Source organism: Oncorhynchus tshawytscha, linkage group LG22, assembly GCF_018296145.1.
Source record: "Oncorhynchus tshawytscha isolate Ot180627B linkage group LG22, Otsh_v2.0, whole genome shotgun sequence".
Lineage (NCBI taxonomy): Eukaryota > Metazoa > Chordata > Actinopteri > Salmoniformes > Salmonidae > Oncorhynchus > Oncorhynchus tshawytscha.
In genome coordinates this window covers 20,262,611-20,275,371 of record NC_056450.1, presented here as the reverse complement: position 1 = coordinate 20,275,371, position 12,761 = coordinate 20,262,611, and the positions used below count along the sequence as shown (strand labels likewise).

General features: G+C 43.0%; 1 protein-coding gene across 4 annotated transcripts in view; it reads left to right on the top strand.

Moving 5' to 3' along the window:
• LOC112222008 (E3 ubiquitin-protein ligase MIB2-like) overlaps nt 1-10,422 on the top strand; it is a 73,136-nt gene extending 62,714 nt beyond the window's left edge. For all 4 annotated transcript variants that reach the window (XM_042303901.1, XM_042303902.1, XM_042303900.1 and 1 more), the window contains 6 exons: nt 838-964; nt 2,310-2,585; nt 3,786-3,964; nt 4,190-4,383; nt 7,396-7,461; nt 7,646-10,422. In XM_042303901.1, the coding sequence (XP_042159835.1) occupies nt 838-964; nt 2,310-2,585; nt 3,786-3,964; nt 4,190-4,383; nt 7,396-7,461; nt 7,646-7,887 (1,084 nt within the window). In that variant the 3' untranslated portion in view covers nt 7,888-10,422. The remainder of the gene's footprint in view (nt 1-837; nt 965-2,309; nt 2,586-3,785; nt 3,965-4,189; nt 4,384-7,395; nt 7,462-7,645) is intronic.
• The last annotated feature ends 2,339 nt before the right edge of the window (nt 10,423-12,761 follow it).

Below are 12,761 nucleotides of genomic sequence, written 5' to 3'. Positions count from 1 at the left end.
ATACAGGCCAGGGCTAAGGGACTGGGGCACTGACTAACTAAGGTCTGTTGAGTTCAATTTCACACGCCATAAAGCAGCCGGCGCAGAGGATGGACACGGACAGCCCTGCTTTACAGCCAGCCAGCCCCTCAACGGACTGCAATATCAAAACCCAGGGCTTGAATAACAAAGCAGGATTATTCAATACACCCGTCCTATTCTTCCTCAAAGCCCCAGCTCAGTCTTTCCACCACCACCACCACCTCTCACTTTGCACACTATGGAGATTGGCGAAAGTCTGTGGAAGTAGTTATAGAAAACATTTTGTGGCATGAATATGTGGTGTGAATTAGAGTGAATTATGATGAGTGCTTGAGGAAGATTTATCTGAGTGTGGGAATGGTGGAGGAAGTGACTGATGGTAGAGTGAGATGTATGACGGGGGAGGAGGAGGGTGTTAGGAATGAGCAACGGCAATTCTTTAATGCAAGTTCAGCCGAGAGCTGGAGGGTCAATGCTGTTCAGAGCTGCTGCTCCTTAGTAAAACGCTTAGCACTGCCTAATGGAAATCCCTGACCAATGTTGGGGCTCGCTGGCTGTGTCGTTTCCTTTCCTTCTTATGACGGCTTAGTTCTAACTCCTGAAGCAGCTGTCTGTGCCATCATCCAAATGCCCCTTAAGCTACCGATGTGACACATTGACCTACGTCACAACACAGTCTCTGATTCCAGGGTTTCCGTGTGTGTGTGTGATTATAATCCATAAAGCACTCTTCTGTCCCCAAGGCACAAAACATGTACATTATATGAGTAGTGCACTATATATCCCATCTGAACTCAAGGCCATTTGTTTCCACAGGGCCACGGAGAAGATCTTGGCTCGGGCGCGTCAGCTGGTGGACGTCAAGAAGGAGGACGGCTTCTCAGCTCTGCACCTAGCCGCCCTCAACAACCACCGAGACGTGGCCGAGATCCTTGTAAAAGAAGTAAGGAACGGGGCTAAAAAGGGGTTTCACCCAGCCTGTATGTCTCTGTGTCTTTCTGTCTCCCCTTCGCTCTCTGCTCCCCAGAGTTATGAAGGAGACCTCCTCCTGGTGGCTGTTAACAGATATGACATGTTTGGTTGTGGAGCAGCTAGAAGAGTTGTTGTTTCCATGCAACACTTTCAATGACTTGTTGGCTTAAAATGAACTTTCCAAGAAACTTTCCTTAATTCTGCATTGACAGCATCCTTTGAGACTGGGACAGAAATGCCACACTAAACATTACAAGTACTAGAACAATTGTGCTGTTGGAAAAAATCCCTCCTTGCAAACCAAACAGCCAATAATATAGGCCTACACATAGGCTAGGCCTACTGTCAATTAAAGTTGCATAAACGTTACTTCAAGTTAAACTTCGACAATATTATAAATATTTGTTTAAGTGCTCCCGCAGCAGATAAATGAATGATGAGTCTGTATTTTCAATAGCTTAAAAATTTGGCATTTATATAAAAGTCAACGACAATCAGATAAAACAAATTAATATTTAGCTTATAACATTCTTTATAACACTTAAATGAACATTGGGCTAAAAATGAATAGGCCCATTATCCTTAGGCTATGCCTTTTGCCTATCGAACTGTAAAAATCCTAGATAGACAATCGGATAAAACAAAATTATTATTTGGAACTTTCTTTGTAACGAATGAACATTGGCTTATCCTCAAAAAAACAAATAGGCCAATTAGGATATGCCTTTTTCCTATCTAACTGTACAAATCTTAAAATAAGAACTACAAGTAACAAAATAAATAAAGTAGCCTAAACAAAATAATATATTTTAGCCTATCCTATAGGCTATGTCTTTCGAATAAGATGCATCTGGATTTGAATATAGGCTACATTTAAAATTAAATAAAAAAGTGCTATGAGGAACCATTAGGTCTAGTTGTTTTTACCATGTCTTAGGCCTAAAGACCTAAATGTTTCTGACAAGAAACACAAGCATTTGAACCTTTTTCTGCCCCAGAAAAGCGAAATCAGCCGTTTGTCCTTAATATTGTATTCTTCCAGCCAATTGACCCCTCCGTGCACAATCTTAGTACAGTACAGCATAATACGAACAAAACTGCACAGGAAAATACTTAGATACCAGGCAGTCACAGGACAGTGACATAAAAAGCAAACACATACAATCTAACATTTGTACCTTAGCCTTCCAAAATTGTTTACATGACAGCAATACCTAAAGATGATCACAAAGTTATATTAAATCAACGTGTACCTTTACGCTTCAAAACGACCACACAAACTAACTTTCCCTGACCTCTCACCCACCCTCTCTCAGGGCCGCTGCGACATCAACATCCGCAACAACCGCAACCAGACGCCGTTGCAGCTGGCGGTGACGCAGGGCCACGGGGACTTGGTGCAGCTGCTGGTGGCCGAGGGCGCCGACGTCAACGTGGAGGACGAGGACGGGGACACGGCCATGCACGTGGCCCTCAGCCGCCCGCAGCTGGCCAATGCCAAGCTCACCCCGGCCACCTCCAGCACCACAACCACCACACAGGAGAGAGGAGAGGGGGGCCCGGGCTCATCATCGTCCTCGCTCTACTGTCAGGTAGGACTGTGAGGAGGGGTGTGATCCTTCTTGATTAGTCAGGAATTCCTGCATTTCTAACATTGTCCTCCATTCATATACATTTGAAACTGACCTATCCCTTAGCAAAAATCCTGCTTTTCCTAGAATGGTGAACACAGCGATCAGACTAGTTCCAACAGGCTAGTTTTTCTATGTTGTCCTGATCACATCCTTAACCAGGCAGCCTGGTCCCAGATGTGCTTTAGCCAAACTCCTCTGATTTTTGTTCACAATGGTAGCCAATGGAGTTGGCTGAAGCATGTAAAGATGGAGCCCAGGCCAGGAGAAGGACGGTGTGAGAGATATTCTCCCCCAGCTTCATATAGGCACAATCACTCCTCACCTCTATTCAAATAAATGTGTTCCTTCTATTGGCTAGGTAGGTTATTGGGAATTAATTATCTTTTACAATATGGACAAGGTAACAACAGAGCCTTGTATGACTACACCCCCAGGTAGGTGCAACAGATTGTTGGTGGAAGGAATTAGTTACCCCCCAATAACTGCACAATTACAACATAAAGCACTGTTATTTTGAGAAGAGCTTTATGTAAATGCAAATCATCAGCATTGTGTTCTAGCTGCCACTGGCGAAGGGCATCCTCTCATATCGGCGCGACCCCAAACACTGCAGCGCTCAAACAATGCTGGCCAACCGCCAAGCCTTTTTTGGGGCTTGGTGGACGGATGGGGTAAACAAACACAAACTGGCCATCTCAAGGTGGCCAGTCTTAGTACCCTGTATTCACATTGTCAGCAAAGGAGGAGGGGGGGTTCTGGATTTGTCCAGCTGGGGTGCATTGGGTTTAGTGACAACACACCTTTGCAGTACTCTAGTCTGTGTATGAGGACCAGACATGCCCTTTGAATTTAGTAAACAGGTGTGCAGCTTGCATCTCTGACATGCCACTGATTACTATAATTAATAGAAGATTATTGATGAATTTATACTAATGATCAGTTACTAGCTTTAGTGTAATCTTATGTCCCCAGTAATTACACTCTTGTTGTGGTTGTTGTACACTGTAATGTCTGTCTCTCTCTCTGCTATATCTTATGTGTGCGGCTTTCAAGCTCATTTATGTGATTCCTTTAATTTACCAGATTAAAGGTTCATCAGAACTCAATTATCTTTCTTCTTCCCCTCCTTCTCCCTCCCTCTTCATGTCTCCTGTGTAGCTGAGCAGCTCGGGGTTGATGGGTAACACGGAGCTGAGCGTGGGCGCGGCCATCGCCTGTTTCCTGGCACAGGAGGGCGCCGACATCAACTATGCGAACCACAAGGGCAAGAGCCCCCTGGACTTGGTGGCGGATACAGCCGTGCTGCAGCTCATCAAGAGCTTCTCCGAGAAGTACCGGTACATACAGCAGCCAGTGACTATTATAACAACACCTCTCACACTCCTCACTCCGATGGCTCAGCCTGGAGATTAAATGCCCCAATCAGACATAAATGGGCTTTAAAATAAGTGATAAAGAAAAGAGCAGAACAAATAACTAACCAAAAGAAAGAAGATAGGATTTGTCCTCTAATCATACAGTATGTGTACCAAATCAGTCTTCCATCCATCTGTTCCTTTTAGGTTGCAGCGGCTGCAGGCCATCACGTGTGGCACGTCACTGAGCAGCACCAGCCTACGGCGGGTCCACACAACGCCCAACACCATGACCAACCTGGCCATGCCCGCCCTGCCAGGGCCCAGCGAGTGCCTCATCTGCTCCGAGCTGGCCCTGCTCGTCCTCTTCTGCCCCTGCCAGCACATTGTTGCCTGCGAAGGTAGATGGATAGTGTACAGAGCTCGACATTAAGGCTTGTCCGGGGCAATACAATAATTTTTTTAAATGGTCAGACAACCAGAATATAGCTTTCAGTTGTCTAAATGGACAAGTAAAAAATTACAATATCAAACAATTAGTCCAATCAGAATTGGATAAGGCAGCGGCGATGCTGCAGTGCACAGCAGGGCGTACATGGTTGATATTCTCAGTAAATTGCCTATATCCAACACTCCAGTGTCTTATTGTTGTAGGATCCAAAATGTTCTATTTTCTCTCCATTTGACATGAATATGACTTGGCCTATTAAGTCACTCTTTCAGTTTAATGCATGCTAGATCTGTCCTGCCCTGCAATTTCATGATCAAAGAATGAATTAGTCATTTCAGAAAGTTTTACATTGTTTAAGGTGAGGCCTAAGGTAATAATGAGATCCTTTAAGGTAATAATGAGATCCTTTAAGGTGAGGCCTAAGGTAATAATGAAATCCAGTTCTGAGGACAGCAGAGTTGCCCTGCAGCCCATGATGATTTACAACCCATCACAAGACGCACAGCCAGCGAGGCTCGTTGACCGGGTCACTCACTCCATCTGCACGCTTCGGCACACACGGATAGCCAGATAGGCCTAGGCTACTACACGTCTCCTTCGTGCCACAGCTACACCAGAGTGGAATAGGCTATTCGAAAAGATTTGTCTCCACTAAATACAGTGGGGCAAAAAAATATTTAGTCAGCCACCAATTGTGCAAGTTCTCCCACTTAAAAAGATGAGAGAGGCCTGTAATTTTCATCATAGGTACACTTCAACTATGATCCAGAAAATCACATTGTATGATTTTTAATGAATTTATTTGCAAATTATGTTGATAAATAAGTATTTGGTCACCTACAAACAAGCAAGATCTCTGGCTCTCACAGACCTGTAACTTCTTCTTTAAGAGGCTCCAATGTCCTCCACTCGTTTCATGTATTAATGGCACCTGTTTGAACTTGTTATCAGTATAAAAGACACCTGTCCACAACCTCAAACAGTCACACTTCAAACTCCACTATGGCCAAGACCAAAGAGCTGTCAAAGGACACCCGAAACAAAATTGTAGACCTGCACCAGGCTGGAAAGACTGAATCTGCAATAGGTAAGCAGCTTGGTTTGAAGAAATCAACTGTGGGAGCAATTATTAGGAAATGGAAGACATACAAGACCACTGATAATCTCCCTCGATCTGGGGCTCCACGCAAGATCACACCCGTGGGGTCAAAATGATCACAAGAAAATCCCAGAACCACACGGGGGGACCTAGTGAATGACCTGCAGAGAGCTGGGACCAAAGTAACAAAGCCTACCATCAGTAACACACTACACCGCCAGGGACTCAAATCCTGCAGTGCCAGACGTGTCCCCCTGCTTAAGCCAGTACATGTCCAGGCCAGTCTGAAATTTGCTAGAGAGCATTTGGATGATCCAGAAGAAGATTGGGAGAATGTCATATGGTCAGATGAAACCAAAATACAACTTTTTGGTAAAAACTCAACTCGTCGTGTTTGGAGGACAAAGAATGCTGAGTTGCATCCAAAGAACACCATACCTACTGTGAAGCATGGAGGTGGAAACATCATGCTTTGGGGCTGTTTTTCTGCAAAGGGACCAGGACGACTAATCCGTGTAAAGGAAAGAATGAATGGGGCCATGTATCGTGAGATTTTGAGTGAAAACCTCCTTCCATCAGCAAGGGCATTGAAGATGAAACGTGGCTGGGTCTTTCAGCATGACAATGATCCCAAACACACCGCCTGGGCAACGAAGGAGTGGCTTCGTAAGAAGCATTTCAAGGTCCTGGAGTGGCCTAGCCAGTCTCCAGATCTCAACCCCATAGAAAATCTTTGGAGGGAGTTGAAAGTCTGTGTTGCCCAGCAACAGCCCCAAAACATCACTGCTCTAGAGGAGATCTGCATGGAGGAATGGGCCAAAATACCAGCAAAAGTGTGTGAAAACCTTGTTAGGACTTACAGAAAACGTTTGACCTCTGTCATTGCCAACAAAGGGTATATAACAAAGTAATGAGCAACTTTTGTTATTGACCAAATACTTATTTTCCACCATAATTTGCAAATAAATTCATTAAAAATCCTACAATGAGATTTTCTGGATTTTTTTCTCATTTTGTCTGTCATAGTTGAAGTGTACCTATGACGAAAATTACAGGACTCTCGTCTTTTTAAGTGGGAGAACTTGCACAATCGGTGGCTGACTAAATACCTTTATGCCCCACTGTATATTTGGTCAATGTCATGATTGCGCTTGTCCCTCCCATAGCATGCCAGCCAAATGTGTAGCGGTCTTCTTTCTTTTTATCTATTTTTTTGTAGATTATTTTGGATGGTAGCTAGGGGGCAATAATATTGTCTATTGCAGTGGTGTCAAACTCATTCCATGGAAGGCCATGTGTCTGCTAGTGTTATCTTTCAATTAAGACCTAGACAACCAGGTGAGGGGAGTTCCTTACTAATCAGTGACTTTTATTCAATCAATTAATTACAAGGGAGAAGCAAAAACCCGCAGACACTCGGACCTCCATGGAACAACTTTGACATGTGGTCTATGGGCAAGCTTAGAAATAATTTCAGATTCCTCCTATGTACTTCACTCATTTTCAGTCACCCTTTTGGCCGATGGTGTTAGGGTCCTTTTTTATTTGTTGGGACAAGTCACTTCAGCTTTCGGACAAGTAAAAATAGCAGTCCTACTTGTCAGAAGGGTAAGTGGCAAAAAAAATGTATGTCAAGCCCTGGTGTGGGTGGCGTGTGGGGTGGCATCTGGAGCATTAAGGATAGTCCTGGACTAAAATGCATCCATTGAAAGTGGTTTTAGTCCAGGACTAGGTTTAGTCTGTGTCCGGGGAAACTGGCCTTTGATGTTCCCACAATTTTACTCGGTACCTTATTTTAGGATTGAGGTCTTGATGTTTGGGATCTGAGGTAACTCCTTGTGCTTCTCCCTAATCTCTCCACAGAGTGTGCTCATCGAATGAAGAAATGCATCAAATGCCAGGTCACGATCACAAAGAAAATTAGACAAGGTAATGATACCACAGATGAGTAGAAGGCCTTTCTTGTTTTCAGATTTTTATTGATGCGTGTCGGTGAGGAGCATTGGTAGAAATTGATAAATAGAAGATGTCCGGGTCATACTAATACTAGTACAGATCACAATACTGTGTGATGTTGAAGTGAATGATGTGCATCCCCTTCCTCTCCCTCCAGACCAGACAGAGGTGGACTGCAGCCCGGGCTCGGAGAACTCTGAGCAGCACAACCTGCTGGAGCAGCTGCAGTCACGCTACCGCCAGATGGAGGAGCGCATCACCTGCCCCATCTGCATCGACAACCATATCAAGCTGGTTTTCCAGTGCGGCCACGCCTCCTGCATCGACTGCAGTGCCGCCCTCAAGACCTGCCCCATCTGCAGGCAGACCATCCGGGAGCGCATCCAGCTCTTTGTCTGAACCAGGCCCTCCTCCTTTCTTCCTCTCTTCCCCTCCCCCTGTGGCCCAGTCAGTCTGCTCCTCAGTCCTTTGGGATTAGCCACTCGATCGTCCATCCTGGCTCAGCTGCTGTGCTTTGTTGTGTTCCATTGCGTGACGTTGCACCCAGGGTTCCCAGCAGTGTCAATGAGCTGGATGTGGTCGTACTGATTTTTTTGTTTTGTTGTTGCCTGTTTCTTCATTTCTTCAAATCCAGTCATGGTCCCTGAAATGCTCGGCAATGCTTTGTCCGTGGCTCCCAGTGTGTAGCAGCCGCAGCGGGTTGCGTCAGGAGGAGGCAGTAGTGCTGCAAGCTCCATTCCCATTGGTCCACAAGGAGGACATCCCTACGAACCAGGGAGGAAGTCCCTCTGAATAGTCCATCACCTGTGCTGCTCTAAGAGGATGTCTGTTACTCCCTGTTAGATTGCATCCCACCCTGTTCCCCGTTTGCCTGTCTTGCCTACCCTGTTTACAAGGCTGCAGAGAACTGGCTGATGTCTCCCTGTCTTGAATCCGGTGTATTATGTTTGCTCTCCTTCGTATGAAGCTCTTTGTTATCAGTGTTAGTCTCCTGAGGGTGATGGTATAACTAAAGGCTCCTCTGTATAGCCCCTCACGCTTGCCGTACGTACACAAGGGGAAAATACACACTTTATATATGCATGAGTATATGCATATTCTAAGCTGAAGACTGTGTTGTGGGTTTGGTTAGATGTGTGGTTTTAAGAGTACCAGTAATTAGTACTGAGTTATTTATGTCTAAAGGTGTTTCTATTTAGCTAAAGTCATATTATTTTTGGTGTTTGCTCAGTAAAAAAAGGATTTCTGCTGAAATTTCACCCAAGCCTATGTCCTTCTCTACTCAGGGTCCTGATTCATTGAAACACTTCTAGTATCAAAGGTTACGGAATGTTTGTTTTTTTGTCAACCCTTTTTACGTTGGAGCCATCTGACAATTTGGTGTGTGTTCATTAAGGGACTTGTAGTTGAGATCTGGTAACACAACAGCTAGAGCTTTAATAGCAGAATAGACCTGTGGATAAGTTCACTTCGGTCCAACATACCTTTCCTGCTTTAGGTATGAAATTGTTTAAATTACACCATCGTAGAGAGGGGTTTCAAAGGAAAGACTTTGTCAGATGACAGAGTGCAACTAATTTTCATTATACCATCACCCAGATACTCATCGGCTTTGTTCTTTATAGATATGTATCGAAAGCATAATCGAAGCCTGTGTCTGTTGTTCATCTGAACCTGAGCGTCTGTTATACTCCTCAGTGTGTAGTGTTGTACTACACAGCCCACAGACCTGCTTGCTAGCATCATCACACTCAGCCTCAGACTGGGCTCAGCCCATTTGGTGGTGCAGAGAGGTTTGTCATTATGTTTAGGTCAACTTTGGACTCTTTTTGGACAGAAGGACTTTTGACTTCTGGAGGCCTTTGTGTCCTCTAAATAGAGGAAGAACACTGATACTGTACACGATGATGAATCAATCCTCCAATACAGAACAGGAACGATTATTGATCAAGCGAGGTATGTGAACTTCTACCAAAGCTGAGCCAGAAAATAAATGAGCATGTAATTTGCTTTTTCTTTATTTCGTCACAATGTGGAATTTTGGCAGCCTTTGGACTCTGTTTTCTTGTCATGTATCTTTTTTCTCTCAAACAGATGTCTGTCTCACATCATAGTCATCCTACCTGGAAGAAACCCTCCCCAATCTGTGTTTGGCAAAGCATTTTGGATTGTACTTTATCGTTAATCATCCTTTGTAATGTTTGGTTTGTTTTCCGAAGGGCTTATGCATTAAAAAAAATGTATCTATTTTAATCTTCTATTTAATTTTTCTATTGTAAACTTCCAGTGACAGGGGTTTTGTAACATTAGATCCCAACTTTGGGAGAGCCAATTAAGATGTACATTTGAATGTCAGAAAAATGTAACCTGTAACCTCTGCCTTGTAAAGCTGCGTGTGAGAGGGGAAAGTAAGGTTTACTCAGAAGTACTACTAACGTTACACCAGTGCCAAATCTTCAAAAGGATGTGCGTGGCTCTGGTAAAAGGTGGTGCACTACATAGGGAATAGGATGTCATTTGAGACGCCGCTTCTGATTAACAACTGATATTAAAGAATTCTGATCCAAAGTATATCAATCAAAAAAAATGTGGAGCCCAAACATTTCTTTTTTTAGTCATGATGAGTATAGCGAGCATTTCTGATTGAATGAATTAGATAATCAAATATTGTCATCTGGGGTCATGTGAGTAGTCTCTGTGCACAAGTAAAGGTAATAATACTTTAGAAGAGCCAGGAGGTTTTGAAATATACCACTAGAGGTTTGCTATGAGAAGTACATACATAATATTTAAGCAACAAATGTTACTATTGGTGTGTGTACAGTACAGCACTTGGAGTTCTGTTGGCCTTACTGTCCATTCTTATGTTAATGTTTTTTTCAGTTGTATTCTGTACAAAACTATTTTGCAATAAATATGGAACTGTTTTATAAGGATTGTGTTCTGTGCTTAATCAGTCACTGTCTCCTCCCAACATGTAATTGGCATGTCACCCATCTAACTTGAAATATGTTTATCCAACTCAAATAGTATATTCATGTTTTCTAACTCAAATTTAGTTTACTCACAATAAGTGTAAATTGGGGTAATTAGAGTTGGGTAAAAGTATTATTTTGAGTTGGATAAACTGATTGATTGACATGAAGGTTTATCATACTTTAATATTTTGAAATGTTATGTGCTGGAACTCGGATCCACCTGGCTCTCCCTTGGGCCCAAGGTGCAGGAGCCCCGCTCCGGGTAACTCTGGCTCAATTAAACCACGGTTTGTGACTGAAGTTTCATGCTCGTTGAATGACAACATTTAAAGCGTTTCTCTTGAACACATTAGTAGTGTGTTCAGCTAAATGCTGCTGTGTGCCAGTTCTTAGGCCTAATTGTCTACACTGCCACCTGGTGAGGTTAGCATAGGGCTAACATGTGCCAGGTTATCTGATGGGACCAGCTACAATGTAGCGTTCTATCACATGCGAGTAAATCAACTATTTTAATTGGCTGATGTGTATTTTGAGACTGACGTCCAGGTTAAATTGTATCTTTTTCTAATTTTCAAATCCACAAGCGGCTCCCGGCATTATACCTAAAGCGGACATTGCCATTGGCTGAACGGAAATCCCTCGTAGCCTTGTTTACAAGTTTGAACACTGGAATGTGAGATGTAATCTACACAAACTGATATAATCCTCAATTTAATGATTTTCAATTTGAGCGTCATTATTTCTATATAGCCTAGACTTTCTAATTACGGAACTTTTGTGAGTTGGAGGGGTGTAGATTTCTGACAATGATCACAAGAGCAGCTGCTCACAGATTTGACCGCTCCGACACCGCCAAAACATCAGCTATGTGGGTGTCAGTTGTTGCTGGTTATTGCTCGATCCAATTGAATTTAGGCCTTCCTTATCACCTCTGTAAGTCATTGAGGAAGAATAATTGAGAAGGATCCCTAGAATTCTGCCCAAATGAGTTTTCCTCATTCAGGTCAGGATTAAATTCATATAGTGTCTTTTCAAAAAACATTTTTGTTCATGTGGTCAAGATCAGATCATTATGACTACATTAACACAGGCAGCAGCCTAATCTTTTTTTTCTCCATTAATTGGTCTTTTGTCTAATCAGATCAAATCTTTTGCCAATAATTGGGCAATCGATCACAATTGAGTTGCCTGTTTAAACAGCCTACAATATGAAACACTATGTATTTCTGAGCCCCTCCAAGACTTGATACCTACTAATGGTTTAGTTACTATAGACAGAAACAAAAGTAGGGTTAAAGAGGGTGGGTGGGCATAATCGGCGATCTTCTAGCAATCTAAAGGTTGCATGTTCGAGGAGAGTCGGGGACAACTTTAGCTAACCTTTGGTTAGGTCAATTCACCTAATTGGCTACGTAAATTCACCTAACTTTTGTGATTTTAGTTCTAACCTTTTCAAATAATCCTAACTTTTGTTGTTAGTTCCCCTAACCACCAATGTAAATTCTCCCCGTAATTCTTTGTTGTTAAAGCACAAGGAACCTGGTCTCGTCTTCCAAGATGTATGGCAAGTCAAATTTATTGAAATCAAATCAAATTTATTTATAGAGACATCAGCTGATATATCAAAGTGCTGTACAGAAACCCAGCCTAAAACCCCAAACAGCAGGCAATGCAGGTGTAGAAGCACGTTGGAAAAACTCCCTAGAAAGGCCAAAACCTAGGAAGAAACCTAGAGAGGAACCAGGCTATGAGGGGTGGCCAGTCCTCTTCTGGCTGTGCCGGGTGGAGATTATAACAGAACATGGCCAACATGTTCAAATGTTCATAAATGACCAGCATGGTCAAATAATAATAATCACAGTAGGTGTCAAGGGTGCAACAAGTCAGCATCTCAGGAGAAAATGTCAGTTGGCTTTTCATAGCTAATCATTGAGAGTATCTCTACCGCTTCTGCTGTCTCTAGAGAGTTGAAAACAGCAAGTCTGGGACAGGTAGCACGTCTGGTGAACAGGTCAGGGTTCTGTAGCCGCAAAGTTACCTCATCCAATTTGTATGCTATTTTACGTCCAGGTAAGATGTATGATACAGTGCCTTTGCCACATTTCAGGCTTCAAACATAAAGATATAAAACTGTATTTTTTTGTGAAGAATCAACAACAAGTGGGACACAATCATGAAGTGAAACAACATTTATTGGATATTTCAAACTTTTTTAACAAATCAAAAACTGAAAAATTGGGCGTGCAAAATTATTCAGCCCCCTTAAGTTAATACTTTGTAGCGCCACCTTTTGCT